General features: G+C 52.9%; 1 protein-coding gene across 10 annotated transcripts in view; it reads right to left on the bottom strand.

Annotated features, from left to right (window-relative positions):
- RGS3 (regulator of G protein signaling 3) overlaps positions 1-25537 on the bottom strand; it is a 130778-nt gene that overhangs the window by 53762 nt on the left and 51479 nt on the right. For 7 of the 10 annotated variants that reach the window (XM_082470263.1, XM_082470257.1, XM_082470266.1 and 4 more), the window contains 3 exons: positions 23067-23178; positions 16766-16809; positions 11078-11200 (listed from right to left, as the gene is read on the bottom strand). In XM_082470263.1, coding sequence (XP_082326389.1) covers positions 11078-11200; positions 16766-16809; positions 23067-23178 — 279 coding nt within the window. Of the gene's footprint in view, positions 1-3709; positions 6808-11077; positions 11201-16765; positions 16810-21368; positions 21522-23066; positions 23179-25537 lie in introns of those variants that run through there. The other 3 variants (XM_082470269.1, XM_082470261.1, XM_082470259.1) reach the window with 2 other exon arrangements.

The raw sequence follows: 25537 nt of genomic DNA on the forward strand, positions 1-25537 counted from the left end.
AATTTATAGACAAGCCAGCTGACTAGACAACCTCTCCCCACACCATTAGCAGGGCTATTTCTCACTATTTCCATTACAGCCCAAAGTGGTGACTTACTTTTCCTAATGACAACACAGCCGAGTGAGATGACAAGTGTCTCTAGGACAGTCTGTGCCCCGCCCCGTCCCTAACCTTGCAGACTCTTCAAAGGCCCCTGAAGGGGAGCGCTGAGCGGTGGGTCCTAGTTCCAGCTCTAGCACCAACTACGGGCCCCTGGCCAAGTTCTTGCCCCTCTCTTGGTCTTGGTTTCTACAAATCAGCTTGTTAATCGATTGATCCTGGTGGGGGAGGGAGGAGGCTTTTCAGTTCCACACTCAAAGATTCTGTGGTTCTATCAAAATTCTAGTCACTCATGAAATAAATATTATATTCTCTGCTTTGTGGTGTGTGTTGAGCTGTATTCCCAAATCATCTGAGAGTTGATGACGGGTCTCAGAATGCATTTTCCCATTGAAAATTGTGTTATAAATGGTGGTCAGCTTCCTAGGCTAGCCTACTGAACACTTAATTTTCTCCCACGAGGAGAAATAGCAGAAACCTATATTGTGATAGAATTTAACCAAAATGGAAAATGACTAACATTTAAAAGACACTGTTTTAGAAAATTTACCCTGAGTAGTGTTTGAGCAAAAGAGGATATACATTAAAGGCAATGAAAAAGTCAGTGGCAACTTCTGGGGAAGAGTCTGAAGGAGACTTCTGACCACACTAGAAACTAAAGGCACTGCACACAGATTCTCACTACTTCCACTGAAAGTTAGCTTTATGCCATAGACCAGGAGTCCAATTAAAGAACATATGTGTATACCTATATATGTGAAGTTAAAACAAGAGTCCTGTGAGCAGGAAAAAAGAAGGGCCAGGGGAAGATTCTAGGTTTGAAAGCTCCTTGCCACTTTCCCTGGGGCGAGCCTGAAGGAGTCACATTTGGGTGGAAGGAGGCAGGGTTGTGCTTACAATCTGAGTGCCTGTGATGAGGACCCCTTCCTGTATAAGGTCCATAAGTATACTTATTTGTCTCAAGTACATGATGAATATTAACCACGTACAACATTTGCATATATTCACACACATACACTCTTGTTTCAATGTGAAGACCAAAATGTCTGATTTCTTTTTTCTTTTAACCTGTTATTAGAGTCCTGAGGCTTTGAAGATGACTCCTGGAGATCACCTAAATTCAACTCCCTCATTTTTCTTGGTAAAGAACCAAATGACCAGAGAGGTGAAGTAATTTGCCCGAAGTCACACAGTGAATTACAAGCAAAATCAGGATTTGAACCAAAATCTTCAGAATCCTATTCTGGTTTTCTCTGAAGGCAAGGAGCTCAGTGAGAAGGGAGCTCCACAAACCCAGGGAAGAGAACCATAGGAGCAGTTCTGGGTCTCAGAAGGGTCTCCTTCCCTCTGAGGATGCCCAGAAGTCAGCGTGGATATGGTGGCATCTATAACCCTTAAGTGAATCTGGCCAGATTAGATTGCTTAAGGCCAAGTGGGGATCCAGGCTCTGGTCTTACAAAGCCGAGGTGCAGTGGAAAAAGCTCTGAGCCAAGAAAGTCAGGAGACCTGTGTTCTAGTCCTGGCTCTGCCACTACCTTGTCCCGTGAACCTGGCCAGGTCACTTCCCCTTTTTGAGCCTCAGTTTCCTCGTCTAGATTCCAGAACGTGAGAGGCTTGAACTGCATGGCCCAATCCAATTCTACAACATCTACTGAGCACCTACCAAGGACCAGGCAGTAACAGAATCAGAAATAAATAAACTTTGACCTCCACTGGCTCCCAAGGAGCTCACGGTCTTGCAGGTGAGACATATCTGCCTAACGCACTGTGCTAAAGATGAACAAAATACTGTGGAACACAGAGGGGGAAGCAGTGACTTCTGATGCACGCCTGAGAAAGGTGTCTCAGGGGAGCCTTGAAGGCTGAGGACTGTATGTGTCAGGAGCAGCAGAGGAGGGCAGGCAACATGAGGCAGAAGAAACAGCCTAAACACGAACGTGCATGGGGAATTCAGAGAAGGAAAATAATCCAGTACGGCCGAGCGGTGGGCACAAGGCAGGAGGGCAGAGGGAGAGCCTTAAGAAGCAGGCTGGGACCATGGCCTCCCACGATGGTCTTGAAGCGGGAAGTGTGACTGCTCAGCTTCCCCACCCCTCCCAGCTTGGATGGTCCGTGACTGCTGGAAAGTAGGAGAGCAGAGCAATCCAAAGCCAGTGCTCTGGAGCTGGGCATCCAGGTTCCAATCCAAGCCACCCACTGGCTGTGTGACCTTGGGCAAGTTTCTTCTCAAAGACTCAGCGTCCTTACCTATATCAATTGGGTATAATGAGAGTAAATGTGTAAGGACCACAAAGAACCTCGCGAGGCTGTAGTGAGGATTAAAGAGACAATGTAGGTGAAGAGCCTGGCATTGCTCCTGGTTCACGGTCTAAGCGCTCACTTATAAATTACCTACTGTTATTATTCTACTCTTAAACGAAGGATCTGGGAACAGTTTGGAGGACAGTGGCCCTATTCAGAGAAAGGCTTGAAGAAAGATGAGGTCAAGACAAGATAGAGGGTAAGGCTGTGCTGTCTTCTTTAAGAACAAAAAAAGATAGCAAGATGACTAAGGCGGGAAGAAGGCAGTCTCTCCGCAGCCAGACGGGCAGCAAGCAGGAGAGGGCGGAGAGCTGGAGAGGCTGGAAAACAGGTTTTTGGCGGAGGTGGGTGGGTTGGGGGGGTTGGTGGCGGCGGGTGGAGAATATCTGAAATCTAGTCCATTTGACACCCAGTTACTTAGGGTTGAGATTCCAAGTCAGTCAACTGGCAAAATCTGGGCCCAAAACCTGGAGTAGGCTCTCTCCTCACCCTCAACAGGGCAGAGGTCAAAGGCCTCCTTCCTGTACTCATGCTCAGTGCATCTGGGCCTGAACCTGAGCCATCCCCTTCTGCCTTCGGCCGCTGTTCATTGCAGCCAGGTACCCCAAGACTGTGCTGCTGGTCCTCTTGAATGCCAGACTCAAAAGGGGGATGGGGTGACCCCACCACCCCAGTGCTGCTGAGAGCCTGTCTTCAGGACTTCCACCTCGTCTTTCACATCAGACCTCTTAAATCTTGTGTGAAGCTATTCATCTTTTCAGCCTGGGCCACCCCTGGGCCATATGAACTCGAAGTTTATTCTCCACTGTGTAGAGAATAAGGCATCTCATTTTTATTAGTCCTAAAGCATCCCCTCTAGATCTTAAAGGGCCACGATTTCTGCATGCAGGATATCTTCCTCCTGGCTCTTCCTGGAGGAGATGATTGATTTCTCTTACTTCCACTCCTAAAAGGCAAACCTTTCATTTAGAAAGAGCAATGGATTAGGTTGCAAGGCCTTGGCTTGAGGACTAGCTCGGCCTCTTACCAGTTATGTGACCTTGGATAAATCACTTAACTTCTCTGAGTCTTAGTCCCTTCCATCCATAAAACAAGGCTGCTGGGAGGTCTAAGGGAGATAATGCCTGGGGATCCCAGTTGCCATCTCTGAAGCCCATGCTCTCGCTGTGGGGAGCCCTCCCACATTGTGAAATTGCCTGCTCCTTCAATCTGCAGAATGCTCTTGGTGCCGTGTATGAGAAATTCAGGCTTGGGTGGCAGAATTTATGAAAAAAGAATTTAAACTAAAGAATAAAAAAAAACAAGGCATACATAAATAAATGTCATCATTATTTCCAACAGGTTCTAACTCCCAAAGGGCCAAAGGACCCAGGCAGCAGAGACCAGAGCATGACTGCTTCCAGGAGAGACTGGGAGATTCAACAGACCCAGAGCCTGAGACAATAAGAAAACAAAAAAATGGGATCAAAGGATGTGTGGGGAACTTAAAGAATCACTTTGTATTCAAATCGCACAGATGGCCTTTTCAACAATAAATGGTTGTGCTCCCGTGCTCCCAGCTCGCCCCGAGACACACACCAAGACAATTGGCCCATCAGGAAAGAGACCATTGTGTGAGCTTCTTAGAGTGATTTATGTGGAGGGAGGGGCTCGGCCATGTTTCCCGTGATTATGACTCTCAAATGCGATTTCGATGCGTTCATCATCCTGGACGTCTGGGATGGACAGGGCCTCTGAGGAGCAGTGGCCACCCGGTCATATTTCATCTTCTCGAGCCCGTGGAGCCAAATTAATTGTCTCATCGATTTGAGAGGCAGAGCAGCGATGGCACTGTGGCTCACGACAGTCACTGGAAAGATGGGTCCAGGGCCCTCCAGGAGCTGATGTCTGCTTTCCCAGCAGCCAGCCAGGTCTAGGACCCTGACGGGAGCTTCCGCTCCACTCAGCAGCTTGTTGGGACAAGCCAGAGGAAAGTGCTGTCCCCAGGGCTAAGTGCCGCATTCCGAGTCTCTGTTTTCCTGCTGCCAGAGCTCCCCCGTCCTCTGCACCTGTCTGGTGGACAGAGGTAGGTCCCCAGGTCCGGGAGAGAAAAGCTCGCTGTCTTCCCAGACGGGCAATTCTCCTGTGCCTCCCACTCCCCTTAATGTCATTTTGTAAGGGAATCAAATGAAATCATGGTGCAGCTTGCTGTCTGTGCAGACTCAGCTGCTCAGCCTCTCAGAATTAACCCTGCAGGCGGAGTCTCGGCTGATAGACACTGCGGATCACTTGTCCCACTTCAGGCCCAGGCTATTCCCCTGCTGGGCAGGGCATTGGGCTGATCCCGTTAGATTACTGACGCGACGGGTCTGATCTTTCCTAGGCTGGGAGGAGGGGTGATCCGTGGGAGGTAAGGGGCAAATTCTCTTCTGGGCCACCCTTCTTAGGGGTCAAGTAGCCAAAGCAGCTGAGCAAACCAGGGCACAAGACCCCTCTCTAAAGACACGGAGAAGCTCTTACAAGACACAACACGGAGTGTCCAAGCTCCAAGGGGACTTCTCTAAGCTGAAGTCCGGCCTCTCTGACGCCCTTTCTATGCAAATGATCCTGATCCTACACATACCCTTTGTGTGTGAGCTATGTCTGCGCAGTTAGAGAAGGGTGTGAAAGCTGCCCAACGCTGGGCTGCACCAGAAAGTGCAGCAGGCAGTGAGCAGGCTGAGCTCTAACCGCTGTCCCCTGGTAGGCCTTTTGTCAGCCTCATGGCAGGACGGCCTCCTCTAAGTGTGCTGAGCCACACTTAGCCCCAGTCCCTGACCCTCAGGAGCTCTGCAGAAAGCAAACCCAGTCAGTTTCCAGAGGGCTGTGTTCACAGGATGGAGGGACAGCATAGGCCACCCCTGCTGAGGCTGGGGGGCTGTGAACTTGACCACCTTGGCCAGCTGAAGCACCCATAACTCCCAACTCCCAGGGACATTCTCGGAACTCAGCACTGGTCCCTACCCAGGCCTCGCCAGGAGGGGGCTCCGTGAGGAAGGCCCCATCCTTACTCGCATCGACTGAAAGAGTGAGACACAATGGAGGATGAGGGTGAGAGTGGTGGAGGGACAGGAAACTCTCTCTTCTCATCGCAGAGCCTCCCCTACCCGAGGGTCTGGGCATTCATATACCCGCCTCCCCAGCCATCATCCAGGACGGGCCACCATCACCCATCACCTGGAGGACTGAAGGGACCCCCCCTCCAAAAAAAAACCTGATCTCCTCACACCCACTTGGGCCCCTCCTTGGGTTCTCTCAACATCTAGAAATGTCCCTGAGATTCTGTGACTCCCTTTCTCAAAAGCCTTCAATGGCTTCCCACTGTGTCTCAAATGCAATCCATACAACATTAACCACCAAAGCCCTGTACGATCTGGCCCCCACCCACTTGGTCTTCCCCCTCACTAAGCTCCAGCTCCAACGGCCTGGCCTCCATTCCTCCAGCACGCCATGCTCCTTGCTATCTCAGGTACTCTTCGCAGGCTGTTCCATCTGTCTGGAAAATTCTTTCCAAAGTCCTTGACTGGCTAACTCCTTTCTTGGCTTAAAAGTTATGCTCTTCCCCTCCCCCACCCCACACCCACACACCCACACACAGCAATCTCTAATAATATTCTCTCTTAAAGGAATCCTTTCTTTTCCTTCATTGATGATCACAGTGTGTAATCCCGTGTGTGTGTGTGTGTGTGTGTGTGTGTGTTGGTGTTTACGTAATGCTCTCTCCCCTACTAAGACTGAAATCTTGATAAGAGCAGAGACCACGTCCCTCTCATTCTCCATAGTATCTCCAGCTCCTAGCCCAGAGCCTGGCATAAAGTAGACGCCTTAAAAATATCTGATGAATGAAGGAATGAATGCATGAGTTCAGATGAAAACTGAGCGAATGGGTGGAGATATCTTCTGGCAGCAGCAGATCTTGGCATTGTTCTCCGTCAGGGCTGACCTCTCCCAACTTCTCCTGCTGCCCCTGAGGCAGGCGCTGGAACCACGGGTAGCCCAGATGCTATTTCACCTCCTTCTTCCTTGTAGGGAATAAGTTTCTGGGTCTTCTCCATCTGGGGCTTTCTGATCCAGTCTGCATCTGCCCACAGGGCCTCTCACACCACTGTGGCCCTTCTGACGCCAGTCCACACACCCGTGGCGCCACGCCCTTCAGATGACCCTAGGCCCACCATCTTGGTCCTCCGTTTTGGGTCCAGTTGAGGTGAGGTTACTGTGTGGTAGGGGATGCCCAAGAAAGGGTTAAGTTGCCAGAAGCAGAGTCCTGCCCTTGGGTTTGCTCAGCCAATCAGAGTCTGTCCTGATGAGGTAAAGCTTCTATCCTGGGTAGCATTGGTTGAGTTGGCCGGCCCCATCTCCTGCTGGAGAGAGCCATAAGGGTGCAGTTTCTGTGGAACCAGACAGAACTGGAATTAGCTCGCTGTCGACTCGGGCCAGGGCTGCCTGACTCCAGGACCTGCCCCTGCTGCTTTCTAAGGTGCTCAGATAGACCCTGGCATCTCCAGGGCCCCATCTCTAGCCGCCCTGGTGGAGATGACGAGGTGGCACGCACCTTGGTGTCACACCCGGGAGAAGTCTTACAGCCAGAGCACACCCAGGAGGCCTCAGTTTCCCTGCCTGGTCTCAGGAATACAGCAGGTGGCTACCAGGAAGTGACATGGAGCAGTCGTTACATGTGCTCAAAGCGGCAGCGTTCAGCTTCAATAAGCAAGGTCACTAGATGAATCTTCCTATATAGACATAACTTTAATAATAATAATAATTCACAGAGTTCTTCTTGTGTGCCACTTTGCTAAGCACATTACATGAGTTTAATCCTCACGAGAACCCTGTTCATCCATCTACTTTACTAATGAAAATCTTGAGTCTCAGAGAGCCTCGGTGCCTCGCCTGAGGTCACAGAGCGGTAAGAGCTCACGCCTCCCATATCACTCGCTATGTTATTTTTGAACCGTCTGTTGGCATATCGGTCTCCACCGCTGGACCGCAATTTCCCAAGGAAAGAATATGACAGATTCACCCGTGCATTCCCAGCACTGAGCTCAGGGTGCACCCCAAGAAATGTCCATTGCCCAGGCCAGCGCTGTGCATGTGGTGGGAGCTCGTGGAGGTTCACTGACAATGAATGTACAGCCAAGAGCCCTCCGCCCACCCCCATAAAGGACCTAAACTAGTGTCCGGCCCCGAGCAGGCATTTATTTCTATATTTGATTGAATAACCAGCACAATATGCATTTGTCTCTCCCTATTAGCTTAGCCTTAACAACCACAGATAGGACCACCTGTGAGTTATTCTAGATTAGCAGCATGGCAGCGTTCCCCATGGCAGGGAGTTTAGTAGAAGTTGTCCCAGGTGAAAGAAGACAGGTAGTTTCCCTCCAGGGATAGACAATGAAGCAAGAAAGGGGGCAGAATGCTGATGAGGAAGAACGGGGTGGTGAGAAAAAGGAAACTGGGAGAGGAGAGGAAACCGGCCACTTATTTCTACAGAAAGAGGGAGCACGCAGGCCCACCTGGAGCAGCCTTCCACCTGCCGCGGTCAGCCAGGAGTGAGCCAGAGAAAGGCAGTGGAGCCCCAGAGAAGGGATGCAGTCGGCTGCTGTCTGCCTCGCTGTGTCCTTGTCCCAGCCGGGACCCCAACACTGCAACCCAAGGTCACAGGCACCTCAGACACAGCACAGAAAGTCTATGTCTGCCCCTCCCCCCCACCAGGAGGGGAGTAGACCTGGCCCCTAAGGGCAGCACACTCCACAGGCAATCAAGTTATACAGAAATCTTGGAGAACTGGACGACTCCAGGTCCTCAACTTTCATGAGAATCACAAAGCTTGAAGAGCTGGGAAGAGCCACCTGACCAATGCATAGATGGGACCACCATGGCAGGAAGTGGTTGCCAAAGGTCACACAGCAGGGGGTGGCACACCTGCCTCTCTACTGTCCTTTGAATCCATCTTCCTCCAATTCCCTCTGTCTTTCCCCAGAAGCATTTCATGTTCAGGGCATATCACATTTATCATGTTTTGCAAATTGGGGAAGAACTTTTGCATTTTTTGAGATGTTTGAAGAATCCCACATTCCAAGTGTCAGCAAACACTGCTGAAAGGAACAGGGTTGAGAAGTGGCAGCACAGGAGTTTGGGGAGCTGCCTTGCAAAGCCCTCTTCCCCCAGAGAGGCACTGGAGTTGGGCAGACAAGGAGTGGCTTAGGCCTCGGTTTCCATTCTGCAGCAGAAGGCGGAACAGTCTCAGAACAAAGAAAAGGCGTTTTAAAAAAAAAAAAAAAGGCGTGCTCCTCAGTGAGGGCTCCAAACAGATTTCAGGCAGAAGTGTTCTGCTTGACCAAAGCAAGAAGCCAGTGTCCAAGCTCTGCTTGACCTTCCCTCTTCTCTCTCCCCTGGAGGACAGCAAGCCTAGTAAAAGGGCTGTGGCCCAGCCCTTGGCAAGGAGGTTCACGGTCACCTCGGAGGCAGCTAGGACCTGACGGAGCCGAGCGCAGGTGGATGGCCTGTGCCGGCTGGACAGCCACCTGGGCCCGGTGGTTAAGGTTTTTTTTTGCTGAAGCACTCCTGGAACCATACAGGGCTGGAGAAAATCCTATATACGGGAACTTCTCTCAGGAAGCATTCTGCACGCGACTAGAAGGAATGAGCTGCTATGACTCTTCCAGTGGGTGTGATGGGGGTAGGGAAGGTTGGGCAGCGAGATCCCCAAGGGGCCTGCCTAACAAAAAGTGGTTACTAACTGCCTTTCAAGGAGGGTGAGCCAAGTGGGGTGTGCCAGCTGGGCAGGGCCCGTTCCCAGGTGAGGGGGCAATCCTGAGGCCTCCCCAGCGGTCGGGCCCTCCGTCTTTTCCCTCCTCCCGCCCAACACAGAGCTTCTCCATTAAGCACACGTTTAAAGAGTTTTGATTTGAAGACGCGTCCAGCTGTTGCCTGCCCAGGCTGCCCATATATTTTGGCGTGGCCCGGAAGCCAGGCCCCAAACCCTCGGGCCCTTCCAGGGTCAGTCAGCCAAGCCCGCAGCCCTGTGGCAACCAGCGCCTGTCTCAGAAACCCAGCCTACCTTCAGTCACTCAAACTGTCCCCCTCACCCCCTAACCGAAGATGGAGAGACTCCCCAGGGCATTGAGAAGGCTGTTGCCAACACTCTCCAGAGCCGGCAAACTCTGAAGTTGAGGCAGAGAGAACTTTGTCCCCAGATCAGGAGGAGCTAAGCCTAAAACACAAGAAAACCAAGGAACACAAGTGCAAGCATGCCACATCCCAGCGGCCACCCCAGTGAGGAGGAAGTGGCCTGGTCTCTGATTGTGACCAACCCAGGATCAAGGGGGCCAGGCAGCCTACAGCCTTGGCAAGTCTCTGTTGAGGAGTAGAAGCTGAGACTGGGAACCAGCCAGTGTAGCAAGAGCACCTACTGAATACCAGGCACTGTGCTATGAACTGTGTATGCACTGTCTCATTTAATTTGCACAACAACCCTTTGGAGGAGAAACTACTGTCCCCAGATGGGGACACCCAGGCACAGAGTAGTACAGTGACTTGCCCAAGGTCACCTGCCAGCCAGCAGCAGAATGTGACTTGGAAGTCCATGCTGTGCCCGCTGTCCTCCCTCATCACAGTTATTCTTGCCCCTGGCAAGTGTAAAACGAGGTAACTGTCGGGTCTGAGATCACGTAATTCTCAGACACGCACTATTTGAGGAGCTGCCGTCCGCCACCACCAGCAGGGGCTGCGCAGCCGCCTCTTCCCCACCTCCCGTCCTCAGCAGCCTGCCCCGCTGCCCCGTTGGGCTACGTATGCGTGGCGCGCAGGGCGGCCCTCAACGCAGCAGGAAGCAGCACGAGGCCTGCGAGTTGACCAGCTGGCGCTCGCTTTCCTTTACCCTCTTCTCCCTGGTTCCGGCCGACCAACCACCACGGCTCCCTTTGCAGCAAATCAGACCAAATCCCAACACGGCCAACACGTTCAGCAAGAGAAGGGACCTGAGTGACTCACAAATGGGGGAATACAACTGTGCCTTGGGCTGGCATCCGGGGGACCAAGGGGAAGGCTGTAGTCCAGCTCCGATCCCAACGCCCTCCACAGGCACAGGACCAGCCGAGGGGGTGCCTGCCCCAGATCAGCTTCAGCTGGGAGTCTCTAATCTTCCCTGATGCTCCAGCTGGCCGGCTCCCAGTCCCCAGAAAACTCCACTTGGCTCCACCTGGCCGTGGCCTGCATCGTACCAGCACGGCTTTTGCCGCAAACGTCCCCTCCCAACTCTGTCTGCTTCGGGCCAGTGTTAAACACCCGTGTGCTCGCTGTCCCTGGGCACGACCTACACCCAGTAGCAGAGGGGGACCGCATGCCAGGCAGCAGCCGGGAGGCCGGCCCGAACTAGACCTTGCCGTTGGCAAACTAGAGAACAGAACCGAGAATTGACGGGTCGTGCTCGATTTGGCTCTGTCGCTCTACCTGAGCACCGTCAAACTCGCTCAGTAGATCCAGTGACACGCCAAGGGGGAGAGTCGTTCGAGCACAGGCCTCCTTGCCAAGAGCTTGCTGCCCAGATCCAAGTCCTAAGCCAGGGCTGGTCCCAAGCTCAATTCGGAGGCTCAAGGGTGCAGGCTGGCCGAGGGGGAGCCAGGCAGCCAGGGCTGTGGCCACCAGCGAGGCCCTTACCTTGCTCTCAGGGGACGGAGCCGCCAGCTGTTGCTGCTTCGCAATGTTCTCCGACAGGCACCAGCACACCCTCTTCTTCTGCTCCTGCGAGTGTGCTTCCAGAGTGAATAAGCACTCTGCCTTCTGATGTCAGGGCAAACAGAGAAAGGGGCAGTCAGCGCTGCTCCCGGGTTCAGGGGGCTCCCAGGACCAAGCCCAAGCCCATCCCTGGGCTCCAGAAGGTGAGGCTGCAGCAGGGACGGGAGTGACCGCTAAAAGCCACAAATGCACACTAATCCCCGGTGACATCGAGGCAGCCAGACGAGCAGGCAAGCTGGCTCGGGGGCCAGCTGGCGAGCCGTGTGCCCACAGGTTGGGGGAAGGGAGGGAGGCAGTGGTTCCCAACACAGTGGAGTTCTGTGGAGAGCCACCGACTGTGATGGTGAGGTCACCCCCGGGGACAGGCAGCACAAGGCAGCGGCTGGGGGAGCACGTGGGGGACCCAGAGGGCCAAGGTCTCCGCCCCTCTGATGCTCTACGGACCCCTCTCTGGGCTCACAGAACCCCTCTCCCCCACCTCAGCACACTCATCTGATCACAAGGCCAAGGTTAGATGGGTGCCCAAACAGCGACTCGGTCCCTTCGGAAAGTCCTTGGAGAGCAGTTGTGTGGCCTTGTACAGCCACACTACTGCCTGACACGTGAGCTGGGTCTGATCAGTGACTGTTCTGCTCAACTGAGTGCAAGGCTCTACCACTGCTGTCATTTAAATCTCACTTTGCTATTTAACCTTGTTAAATGCTGCAGTCTTGTCTCCCCAACTAGACTAGAATCTCCCTCTAGGAAGGCCTTTTTCAGCCGGGCCTAGCGCAGTGCTTGGCAAGTGAAGGCCTCAGTAAGCTCTGGCTCCCTGGAGGGACTTCCGGGATGAGGTCAAATCCAGGCCAGCTTACAGGCACCAGGGAGCGGCTGGGACCCAGGGAGTCGGCCCCGCCCCGAAGGAGCCAGAACGTGCTGGGGGTGGGGAGGGGCGGGAGAGCACGCCCAGTGTTATCATCCTCTCCAGGACGCTCTGAGCAGGGGATGGCTAGCTCTTTCTGTCTCCACTGGAATTTGATTATAACCCCACAGGGCTGCGATTAGATGAACTCATCCAGGGAGCTAAGAGCGTGAGCCGGATGGATTGGAACAGAGAAAAACACAGTGTTTCTACGCAGTCCTTCCTTGTTTTGCAGTTGGACAGGCCTGGTTTGAATCCCAGCTTTGCCACTTCCTAGCTGTCACCTCAGGAAAGTCTGTAAAACGGGAGTGACAGTGATATCACCTACCTCTCAGAGCCATTGGGAGGGCAAGCAATAACCCAGGCCTCAATAAACAGCAGCTATTGTTGTTATTAGTACTTCATTTGTTTAAGAAATATTTATTGAGCACCTATTTTGTGTCAGGGACTGTAGTAGGCCCTGGGGGTGAAGAGGGAGATAAGAGAGACTGAGTTCTTGCCCTCAGGATGGGGGCAGAGACAATAAACCAATAAACAATTAAACAATGTAGTTACAAATTGTGGAAAGGCCAAAAGGGAGAGGTCCTATCTGAGCCTGACGGACATGGAGAAGGCCTTTCTGAAGGGGCAGCACTCCAGCAAAGGCTGAACAAGAAAGAGCCAGCCAGGAAAGTGCTAGGGAGAAACTGTTCCAGGCAGAAGGAACAGCAAATGCAAAGGCTCTGAGCTGGGGTGGTTATCAGCATCATCTAACAGCATTTGGGGACACAGTCTACCCTGCCATCAAACCCAACCCTCAGGGATGCTCCCCTTCAGGGAAGGGCCACCTCCCATGCTAAGTGTTCCCAGGGTGCCAGCCATTCCTCTCCGGCCCCAAAGTGCTCAGAAGCTGTTCTTCCTAAAAGCATCAGAGGAGAGAGGGAAGAAAGCCCCACCTCTTGGTTTCAGGGAACTGAGTGGATGCGGTGAGGCAATCCTCCCACTTAATAACCGATTCCCCCCACTTCCCAGAACCCCCAGCCCACTGCAGGGGAAGGACACACCCAGCAAAGACCCCAAGATGCTCCAGGGAGAAGTCGGGTGGGGCAGGAGCTGACTAGAGGGCCCTCTGCTCCCTGTCTCACTGTGTTCCCCCTGCGAGGGGAGAGTTGGGGCAGGGACTGTGGTCCCTTCCCACTTGGAAAGGCCATCACTCCCCAGATCTGGTCCTGGCCCGAGCCTCCCAGGCCTGCCTCTACCTTTATCTCCCTGAGCCCCAACTTCCTCCTCTCTTTCTGTTCTGAAGCAGGATTCTGCCTTAATAATAATTCCCTTGATCTAAGTATCAATTTTAAAAAGCACCTTCCCATCCATGATCTCAAGAAGGCGTCTGAGGCACCAAGGACCTAACCCTAGGCCTGGATGGGGGGTGGGGCTGGCTGTTTTAGATGGGCACACATTTTGGGGAGGGCCTTGCTCCCAAGGCTCCTCTCTAAGTGTTGCCTGGAGTTTCGGAGGCTGGCCTGGCCAAGAGAGGGAGCATGGAGACAGCTCCCTCCAGGGGAGGCTGAAGTCCCATCTGCCTAAATCTGTCTAAATCAGGGGCCCCCACTGTCCGCCTGGCTGTCCCTGCATGTGAACCGTCTCTCCTTGTCCACTCTGTGATCCGACTCATCAGTTTCAACACTGATAGACACTGTGCCCTCAAATATCAGGCTCCGAGGTCAAGGTTGTAAGCTGCCCTGAAAGCATCCTCACGAAACTCACTCAGAGGCAGGGCTTCCTTGACTGCAGGGTGGTTAGCTAAGCACAGAGCCCGCCAGATGCGACAGCACTGGGCCCAGACCTCTGCATTCAAACGTGAGCATCCCCAAATCCAACTAGAAACATGGCTCCCCTTGCCTTCTTTAAAACCCCCATCTTGCCTCAACCTCCTTGTTCCTGAACTAATATTATCCTTGTAAAAACCAAAACCTCTTCTACTACAATTTATGTTTGCTCGCTTGCTGTGACAAATGTTCTCTCATTTTATTCAATTCTCCCAATGACCCAATGACATAGGGAGGAAGGAAAAACACAGCTGTTACCGTTTTTCAGATGAGAAAACTAAGGCTCAGAGAGGTGAAGTCAGCAGCCCCAGAAGGTCTCAGGAGAGGAGGGATTCAAAGTCTGTCTTCTGCCTCCTCCAGAGCCTTTGATCTTGCCTCATTTGTTTAACAGTATATGTACTTTACAAAGAATGTGAGATATTCCTCTTAGCTTTTATTTGAAAGGATCAATAAATCATTGGTGATGTCTCTAATGGAGAGTAAATGAATATGAAAAGCTCTCCCCCTGTTAGGAAGCTGACAGAAATAATAGCTACCATTTATTGAGCACTCACCGTGTGGCAGGTTCTGTGCTAAATGCCTTGGACACAGTATCTTACTGAATCTCATTTAATCATTACAACAACCTTACAAGGTAGGGCTCATCAGCCTTGGTTCAGAGATGAGTATGTGACTTGCTCAAGATCACTCAGTTAGGAAACGGCGGGGCCAAGATTCCAATCTAGGTCTTCCTAACCCCAAAGAGCAGACTCTTAAATTAATGGAGCCAGGATCAAATTCCAAGTTAGCGGATGGTCCCAGACCCGTGTGGCCTTTGACCCGATGCCCCTGGTACAGCCAGTCGTGGGCTGCATCTGTCCCATGGATTTGTAGGGGCTGAGGGACACCTGTCCAGGGAAATAGAGGCCCCAGGGTCAAGGACTGCTCAGAACAATCCCACCCACTTGATAACTAACCAGGACCTACTGCTGGGGGAACAATCAGAGCTGCTGCCCCCCAGGCAGTTGGGGCTTTCTCAATGCAGAGTGGAAAACTGTCCCCAAACCCTGACTCTCTTGCCCTGCCCTGGTTTTTCTCTGGACACTACCTGCCTGTTAGGCAATGAAGAGAAACCACTTGCTGGGAGTTCCAACTAAGACGTGAGTCTGGGGTTCCCCATGGGTTCCCAAACCACTGTTGTCAAGCCTATTCCAGGCCACAGGGCAAGCAGGGATCTTGCCTTCCCTGTGATACAGACATGCCTCTCGTAAAGAGCAGCCCATTAAGAGAACAGAGAGGCTTCCAGCTGCCTGTGAGCTTCAAACACCCAGCCCCTTGGGGCCAGATCACCTGACACTTTACTGAAATAAAAGGCCCCAGATCAATATCCCTTCATCAATCTTTGGAGGGGTAGGAGGTCACAGCTCCCTGGAAACCAAGGAGCAGAAGTGCTTTTCTCTGGGAAAAATAACCCCAGCCTGGCAGGAAGCTGTCTTGCATTAAAGAACCTGGAGCCTCATTTCAGGCCCCGCTGGAGAGAACTGGAATCCAGATGGGTGAGGGTGGGGAGGCAAATGCTCTGACTCTTCCCAGCCTGCCTCACAGCTTCTCCTAAGCTGCTCGCTCGGCTCCGGGGAAATGAACTCACGCCGGCCCTGACGGGTCTCCACCAGCTACTTCCTGCGCCCGGTGGGGATATGCTGACACAGGGGAGGACATCAATGCCTTCTTGGACCTCAAGTGGCCATTCTAGGCTGCCAGGGGTCCCCGGCTCAGCTCCAGCAAGGTCCACTGTCCTTTGGACTCCCTGCTGTCCCCTGAAGCTAACTTCTCATCAACTGTCTTGTCCTCAGGGGTCTGTGTTCACCCAAGACACTCGCCTGAAGCCCTGCACCTCCTATCTTAGCCAGGAACTGAAGGAATGATTTTCCAATCACAAACAACATGCAAATTCCTTCTCAAAATGGTGTACTCCTCTTGGCCAGCCAGTGTAGACCAGGCCTCACCCATAACGTGTGGCCAGTGTAGATTCTCCCACAGAATAGGCAGTTTCCCAGGACTGTTACTGGGTAAAGGAAAGGGTCTAATAAATCCCTGCTTGGAACTGGTAGCAGACTCATATGAGCAGAGGTACAAGGCTGGGATTAGAAAATTTGCTGAAAATTGAAAAGATTTGTATGGCTCAGTGGCTCTCAACTTTTTCATCACCAAGGCCCTCTTTGATTAAACCCCTGGTAATGATATTTTATCTCCCAAACCACATCAAGCGATAAGCTGTTTGCCCCCATTTTGCTCAGCAAAGGCGCACCGTCTAGCTGAGCTTCTGATCAGACTGAGATAACCAGTCTGAGGAACTGAGGAACACCAGTCACACTGAGTGGGTATCACTCCAACCCAAAACACAGACGCTAGATGGCTTCTTTCACCTGTATTATCTGGCCCAGGTAAGGGTACAGTTACCTTCAGGCCTTTTGAAACACTGACAAGACCCTGCAGGAGGGGACATAGGTGGTACCTTCTAGAAAGAGAGGAGGAAAGAGGTGGGCACAAGAATCAGGGCACTCTCTAGAGGAAGGACTACCAAATGAATAGGGTGATGCCTGGCTCTCAGGCCACACCCTCACTGTGGCCCCTGCAGGGGCTGGAGACCAGGAAGTCCTAAGCAGGAGACCACAGTGTCCTTCTGTCCCCTCTAAGCACCTTCACGTCCACTGCTCTTCTACACAGAGGTGAGAGACACAGGGGCAGGGGTTGCTGCTCCCATTCCACAGAGCAGGACACTGCCACTCTGGACCTGCCCGGAGCCACGGCAGGAGTTGGTGTGGAGGCAGCGTCAGAACCTGCACTAGAACCGGGCCCAACATCTTCCTTCAAGCACCAGGACACAGACCTCTCTCCTCAGATTCAGGGGGAAGGACTCACCTCTGCTAGATACAGCACACAGAACTTCAGGTCTTCTGAAGAACCTTTGAGGGAACAAAAAGTAAGACTTGCTTTAGAATTGGTTACAGAGTCTCAACTGTTTGCTTAAGCACAGCCAGCTGTCTCACCCAGAGGGCTGTGTGTGGTACTTCCTGTAAAAAGAGGAAGAGAGGGGCAGGGAAATCTCTGGAGGAAAGCCCACTTAATATCTAATTAGGTTGAGACACAGCTGTAAGGCCTTTGCCTGCAGGTCAGCCTGACCCAAGGAATACTGAGCTCTCACCCCATGAGAGGTAGCCAGGAGCACCCTCTGGGCATCAAGCAGTGGGGTACAGGGAGCTGCCATCCATCCCAGGAGGCCTCTTCCTCTCCATGCCCCCTGCGATGAGGGACACGGAGGCAGCACACACTTGGGTTTTCTTTTAAACACTCCAACTGCCTTTGCCATTTTGAAATTCAACAAGGAGCCACCAAGGAATGCATGGGCTATGCAGGGGGATCCCCAATCACGGGCTGGGTGGAGCCCAGAGATGGCTTCCCAGCCCAGGCCCAACCCCTCAGTGTGTTTTCCTAGAGCCTTCTCACCCCTGGTCTAGAATCCCAAACTCAACCACTCACCAAAACCTCTCCACCTGGGAGGCAGCTGGGAGGGCCTGTCGGCCACTCCCCGCTCCTCCAGCAGAGAAGCTGAGGCAGGATACCTACCCTAAGGCGGAAGATGATTTGGTCAGCCTGCTTCAGAAACACAAGAGCCAAGAGACGACCCACAGCTGTCAGGGAAGGCTTCCTGACAAAAGGGGGACCCTTTTGAGCTTGAACTCAAGATGGGAAGAGAGGGCACTCCGGGAGGAGGGAACAGCATGGGCAAAGGCATGGAGATGGAAAAGCACAAGTTGTGCTCAAGGGATGGCAACTGTGAGGAAGCCCCGCCTCCTCCTCCAGGTGGCCTTCCCTGACCGCTGCAGGCTGCTCCTCGGAACCTGGCAGCACTCCCCGTGGGCCACTCATCTGAGCACAGGCCAGGGCTGGTTAGGAACTTCCTGTATTTCAAGCACTCGACCTCACCAGGCAGGTCATCCTTTTTGAGGGAAGCAGTCATACAGCACATATAACAGCAAATGCTTAAACTGCCATAGAGCTTTAGAGTACCCAGTGCTGTGCGCCAACCACAGCGCCAAATGTTTCATGTGCATAAACTCGACACTCACAACAACCCCTATGAGGCAGGGGTCACTATCATCCATGATTCATGTGAGAAAACTGAGGCACAGGGGGTGAGTAACATGCCTCAGGTAGAAGGGGGAAGAACCCAGATTTACACCCGGGAAGCCTGGTCCCAGAGCTCACACTCCGAACCACTACACACCTGCCTCTCAAAAGCTCACCACGTAGGCCCTACCCAGCCCCCTGTCCCCTCAAGGAAACAGGACTAGTGCTGTGCTCAACGCAGAACCCTCAACATATACTTGAATCAAAGAAATTGTCAAAAAAACCCAAAATGCGTTGCAAAGTAAAGGTGGCAAGGGAAAAACAGAGACGGTGGGTCAAGGCTATTCCTGAGAAAAGTAGTGAGTGAGGTCCTCATGTGGGTGGAGGCCAGGCCCCCTTGGAGCAAGCATATGGGCAGTTTCCTGGGCAAATCTATGCCTAAGGCCAGGGATGCCAGCCAGGGCCAGATAAAAATAGCTCATAAGTAAATGGGGGTTTGCTTTGGAATTAGAATAAATCCTTCTGCTTCTCCCCACCTAGAGATGGGTTGGGGGGCAGGGGGCAGCCCTGCCTAAGAAGTCCATCATGTTTAAGAAACCTCTAATTTCAAAGCTTCTGCCAGTTCCTTGCGTTGCTGAGGGTGGAGACAAGGGGAGGTGGTTTCTTTTGTTTAAGAAAACACACTGGGACGTTTCCTTGACTTTCCAGAAGCAGACTTTAGTGCCAAGGGAGAAACAAAAAGATCTGTGTAAGAAAATAACAGAATTTTGGGTTTTAGAAGCTGGCAGTGAGAGAAGAGCAGGTTCTAGAAGGGAGGGGAAAGCCAGGTAGATGGGATCCTCAGGGAGACAGGAGGCCAAGGTTGGGGGATGCAGTCTAGGACATATTCCCAGTGGCGAGGGATCGCTGACAGATCGCCTGGAAACTTTTCTGTGCCGTGACACCCCACCATCGCACCCCTGCGTTACTGCACACCTTCACTGAAATCTGCACACCTTCACCGAAATCCACGTCATGGCCTTGTGCTGGCAGCACTTTGGGAGAAGGGCAGAACGGGGGCAGCGCTCAGCATGGCTCAGAGCCTCATAAAAGGACAGCAAGGCTCAGGAGCCAAGGGTGCCTGTAAGGAGCTGCAGCTGCAGAAAAGGAGGCTGCAGCATGGCTGACCCAGGAGAGAAACCTCAGCTCCACCAGAAACCCTTCCAAAACACTGGACTGGGCTCTGGACTTCCCAGAGTGTGGAAATGGGGGCGGGTGTAAAGGAAAAGGGACAGTGAGGCAGCACACATTCGGGCTTTCCACCCAACACTCCAACCACTTTCACCATTCTGAAATTTAACAAGGAGCCATTTGGTTCCTGGGTGAACCCTCTTTCCCATCAAGGAATGTGGGCCACGGACCATGGGCTATGCAAGGGTGATCCCCAGTCATGGGCTAGGGGGAGCCCAGAGATGGCTTCCTGGCCCAGGCCTGACCCCTCTGTCATTTTCCCAGAGCTCTGTCAAGCCTGGCCTGAGATCCCCAAATCAACCAGTTACCAAGTCCTCTCCACCTGTGAGACAGGCCAGGAGGGCTGTTGTCTCCATTTTCCAGATGCAGAAACTGAGGCCCAGGGAAGGAAAACAACTTGCAGAAGGCATGCAGTGGGCAAGTGACAGAGCTGAGACTTGAACTCAGGACCGCCTGCCTCCAAAGCCTGTGTTCTGACCACTATGTCACACTTCTGTCCCTCTCCCGGTTTACTCATCTGTCATTTCACCTGGCCATGCGCTCCGGAGGTGGGAATGTATGTGTCTCATCCTCTGCCCTCACCCTGGCGGCCAGCACTGAGGTGGGCTCTGACGAGGTGCTCAGAAAATGTCAACCGACTAAATTTAACTCCAAGTGTTCCAGCAGCCGGGACCTAAGCAGCTGAGTTTCCAGGATGGGGAGCCTGGGCTCCTCAGGGTGGATGGTGAACCCAAGAATCAGCTGGACATTTCCAGGCCAACCTGAGAGACCACAGCAGGTCAGGAAGACACACTGTGGGTGGGATACTGGCCACCCGGGAGGCAGAAACACAAAGAACAGCAAAGCCAGTGGGCGGCAGAGGCAGGAAGAGACCACAATGGGCCCCGGCTGACCGGAGATGTCCCAGTTGTTAGCGCCAGCTCTCCGCCTGTTCCCATTACACTGCCATTCAGCCCTGCTGAAGCTCGGGGGAAGCTGGGCAGGAGGAGGGCGGGCAAGGTTTAAGTGGCCACCAGCCGGGAGCCCTGAGGGAGGAGTGCACCCCAGCCCCCAAGCTGAGGCCACGCTTCCCATCTCCCTTGGGTCCTACACTCATTCACCCAACAAACAGTCATTGGGCACCCACGATGTTCTGTGCCCGTGCCCAGCTCTGGGAGTAGGCTTGGCCAGCAGAGCCAAGCACACATCAGGCATGTCACACAAGGGAGTCCTTGGTCCCTGGGTGGGGCAGATCCTCCTCGGCCAGGGAACAGCCCTCGCCAGCCCCAGCCTGCAGGAAAGGCTGGGCGTGCTCCTTGTTCACCATCTTCTCCGCCCCAAACTGAACTTTCCACACATGTTGATTTGAAAGAGACAAGAAACCTTAGGAGTCATGAGCAATGTTAATCAGAGACCATCCTGCCAAGAAAAGCTCCAGCTGAGGCCCCAAATGCATCTCTTAAAAGCCTCGCTCAGGCCCTTGCTGCTGCAGCGAGTCTCTGGGGGTGTGGGGAGGCGGGCAGGAGTGCGGGCGCCAGGACTCAGGACACCGGGTCCTGCGGCTCCAACTCCGACAGCTGGAGAGGTGGTCACCGGACTTCTGCAAACCCCGGGACCCCCAAGACTGTCTCAGGGAGCGGGGGCAGGGGAGGAGGCAAGGGCTCCCCACAAGTGCCTGAAAAGACATCTAAGCATTGGAATGTGCACCTTGAGTGCTCACTGTCTCTGAGCCATTTCCTTCGCTCCCAGCAGCTCCTTGGCTCCATGGAAAGCCACACTCGCTGTGTTTGCTGACTGACACTGCTGGAGAAAGGCAAGACAGTTCGCACCAGAACAACTGCCCGGCCAGCCAGGACAGGCGCGTGCACGCGCACGCACACGCACACACGCGCACGCGCACGCACACACACACACACACACACACACACACACACACACACACACACACACACACACACACACACACACACACCCTCAGGTGCCAACCCAATAGGCTCCAATGGCTGTGTCGTCTCTCCTGAGCAGGGCTGGTCTTGGCCACCCACAGTCTCCGGCCCCAGGAGGCCATGCCCGCACAGGCTGGCGCTCAGATGCGACCCGGCAGGCGGGAGGTTTCTCTGCCACCCCCCAAGGCCTCACGCCACCCACCCTGACCAGCTGCCGCCCAGTGGAAGATGGTGCTTACCCTGCCTCTCGCTTCAAGCCTTAGGTTGGGGCCTCCAGGAGAGGAAGATCCAACCAATTCCCAGCGGACTGCCCCCACCCGGCCTAGGGGTGGGGACCAGACAAATGAGCACTGTCCAGCCTCTCAGAGCAACCTCGGGGTCCATGTGGGCACGTCAGGTCTGGGACGGAACACAATGGACTGCCCAAGCCTGCTTTCACAGTCAGAAAAACCGCAGCCCAGAAAAGGGAGAAAGGAGCAGCTGAAGCCACACCACACGTCAGCAGCAAAGCCCGCCCAGGCCCTCACGCCCCCAGCTGCTGCCCTCAGCTCTTCCTCTGCCCTGTCGCTCCCAACCCGCACCCAATGCTCAGCCAGTTTGAAAGCCCTCTTCCCCCTCCCTCCTTTCAGCAGGAGGCTGAGCAGCCCAGGGTCCTGGGCTTGCAGGCCCCAGACTTGTGTGATGAGCCCGACTTGTGTGATGGTTCTTATAATCAATCAGCGTGGATTACCGAGCACAGCCCCCCACCAGCACCCCTCAAATCTGACTGGGTCCTAGATAGTGGGAGCTGGGGGTGGGCAGTGCATGTGTGTGCAGAGGGGTGGGAGGGACGGGAGAATGGGTGTGTAGGGGAAGCTGGGCGTGAGGGACAGAGGGAGGGGCAGGGCAGCGGGGAAGCCAAGGGCAGAGTCACTGCAGCTCTCGCCCGCCCCGCTCCCGCGGGTACTGGGGGGCTCCTTGGAATGCCAGGATCTCAGCTGAACTTGCTCAGAGGGCTGCTCCTCCCCATGACCTTGGTCAGGCCCAGCCCACCCTGCAGGAGAGGCTGGCCCCAAGCAAGGTGACTTGCTTTTTCCCCTCAGTGGCCGCCGTGGTCAGTGGGCAGAAGAAAGCCAGAGGCAGAGAAGGAGAAGTTGTAAGCGACTTCCTGTGGGGCTGCGAGAATGGAGGTTCTCACACGGCCTGGGTTTCTAAGGAGGAAGAACAGCGGGGGCACCGAGCACGCAGGCCGGGTTTGCAAACAGGCAGGAAGTTTTCCTGGAGCAAAACCCGTCAAAACAGAATTCTTTCACTGGGTAATATTTTCCTCCCTGCCCCTGTCACCCATGCTCAAACAGGTCTGGTGTTGTTTTCATAATCTGGGAGAGGAAATTGAGCCCCTTTCAGCAGAGACCTCAGGCGCCAAACCAAACCACTCGACAGATACTCCCGCTGGTTTCCCATTCCCGAGTGGAGGGGAGGGCACCGTGGCAAGTGTGGGGTCGAGACTCGCTTCACCCTCCCATGTGCTCCTGTCCCAGATGTGTTGCCTGGGCACACAGTGTGGGCCAGCCATTTTGCATAAACGACCTAATTTAATCTTCACAAAAACCTTCTGAGATACTATTGGTGTCCTCACTTACACATGAGGAAACAGGCTCAGAGAGGTTGAGGAACTTGCCTGAGGTCACACAGGTAGTGAGGGGCGGAGCCAAGATTTGAACACAGGTCTGTCTGAACCCAGCGCTCTTCCCACTCCACTCCCAAGCCTCCCTGAAACCTCACTGGAGCAGAAGCCTCCCGGCAAAGCTCAGGGTGTACGGGGGCCTGCCAGCCTAGACTGGAACGCCAGTGTCTGCGAACCAGACCTAGGGGCACACATCCCATCCATGCTGCCCAGAGCAGGAGGACTCAGGGAGAGTGCAGAGGAGTCCAGGGCATCTCGGGCATGCACTCACCTTCCTGCAGCTTCACGCTCTGGAGGTAGAGGGGGTTCCTCAGGACATTGCAGCGGCCTGGCTCATCCTCCTTGGTGAAGAGCAGCAGGTCAGAGTAGGCAAACAGCGTCACCTGCACAGGGAGAGAGCAAACAGAGCTCGCTGTTCTGCTGTCCCAGAGGCCAGAAGCCACAGCCTCCCCTGGGAGTCCAGGTAACAAGTCTCCATCATCTCGGGCATAACCAGGAGCAGATGCTCAGCGTGGCCTAAGCCAAGGGCAGAGACCTGACCTGCAGTCAAGACTGCCCTTTTGCCTACTCCTCACAGGAGGAAAAAATAACAGAACAAAAATCAGCCCTCATCCTCATCCTCCATGCCAGACGGCCTCTGCCAGCCTCTCAACAGCCCGACACCCGACAGGCCCACCTCTCTGACCAAACGCCTCTGGAATCTCCAGCCCAGTGCCCTTGGCTTGGAGCCACCCTTGAGCTGCAGGATGTGCCACATTTGCTTGCATTCTCCTCTAAATGTCTGGCTGAAAGAGCACTGGCCTTGGAGTCAGAAGTCGAAGCACCTGCCCCACTAAGTAGCTGTGAAAACTTGGTTAAGTCTGCTGAATCCTTTCTGCCTCAGTTTTTTTCATCTGTGCAAACAGGGGGGAACATCCCTGCCCAGCTCCCTACAGGCTTCTTTCACAAGGTCTGTGTAGACAGTGAATTTGAAGCATCATGCAATGTGAGTATTCTTACCAAATTCCTTGCAGATAATTTTAACTGCGTTCATGCACAATCAGTTCAAGAAAAAGCCAGTTACTTATGCTCCAACACAGACATGCACAGAACTTTAATCTCTTTTATGCACTAGCTGCTCCAAAAATAAAGGAGAAAGATATTTTTAGACATTATAGGTAAACCATCAGGCATGCTCAGCATATTTTCATGCTAAAAAAAAAATCCACTTGATCCTCTAATGCCAGTAAAGAGTACACTGTTCTTTGTTTTGTAAATCCTGCGGTGGCCTTTAGTCAAAAGCAATAAAAACCCTATTTTAGATTCTCCGAAGAAAACAAAATATTATTAATTATGTGGAATTCCCTTTGAGGTGTCAAAATCTGACATTTCATCTCATCTGGGGTAAGAAGAGTCCGCTGGAAGGTCGGCATGCACTACAAAGGGCCACAGTGAGCGTGTGCTGGATTGTTGCCTAAGTTTAAAAAGCCAACATGTTGACATTTAGCTGTCAGACTGTTAAAGATGACCTAACAACTCCACCTCTATGACTCTAGCCTATAGAAATACTTACAAGGACATATAAATATGAACATGTAGGGATGTTCTCAGCATTACAAATTTTTGTAATTTTAAAAAAGAACATAAACACCCATTAAGAGAGGATGGATAAACTAAATTATGCTACCTTCATGTGGTAGAATTTTATGCAGCTATTGAAAGAATTAAGTAGAGCTATGTGGGCAGAAATGGAAATCTGTCCATCATAAATCGAAATAGTGCAATGTCCAAAAAATACCTAGTGTATAATCCAACTTCGTAAAACCAAACTGTAAATCTGTCGGTATTTATACATTTTTTAATGTCTAAAATACTCATCACAGTCTTCAATGTGGGGAATGGGACTTGACTTTATACATTTCTGTTTAATTTGCATTAGTTTGCAATGAGAATCTGTTACTTTTATAATTTAAAAATACATAAGTGTTTTTCAAAGGACTAAGTGGCACACAGAGGTTTGAGGGAATCTGGGCCACAGAGACGATAGAGGGCATTCTTGAGCAGGAGGCATTCAGGGGCTCTGGCTTATCTAACAGGGACCAAACACAAGGGCTCCTGAACCCTGGGCTGGAAGGCATCCTGGCAGTGTCTCTCTCCAAACCCCTTCCCATCACAGCCCTGACCCAACATAGCCCACAGAAGCCTCCATTTATTGAGCACTTACTTTCTGCTCAGTAGATCCTCACTTGTACCTAACATCATTGCCGTCATGTATAGGTGAGGACCCTACAGCACCGAGAGGTTAAGTGACCTGTCCAAGGCTACACAGCCAGAGACCATTGCCCAGGTCTGGCTGACCCCAAAGCTCTCACAATATGGTGAGGTAGCAATATGCCTACAGTTGTCCTGTCCCTGAATGTGAAAGAATCCAAGCAGGGACCAAAAATGAGGAACAAAGGAGACAGAAACATGAAGTTAAGGGAAGGGAAGAAAATGATCTCAGAGTTCAGAAGGAGTTGAGGGGTTGGTTGTCTGAGAAGAAGACTTCAACATCCAATGAGTGGAAAGGAGAAAGCTCTACACTAGGCGAGCACAAGACAAACCCTCAGGCTCCCCTGACCCACTCAGTGGAAACCTGGAAGTGGTCTCTGGACCCACAGGGAAGCTGGCAGAGGAAGGGTCAGAGGAGATAGTCTGTCAGGAGCCTAAAAATTCAAAAAACAACCCAGGCCCAGAGAGGGCTGGATGGATGGCAAGTGGAGA

The sequence above is a fragment of the Balaenoptera physalus genome, assembly GCF_965194825.1.
Source record: "Balaenoptera physalus genome assembly, chromosome: 7".
In the NCBI taxonomy this organism is placed as follows: domain Eukaryota; kingdom Metazoa; phylum Chordata; class Mammalia; order Artiodactyla; family Balaenopteridae; genus Balaenoptera; species Balaenoptera physalus.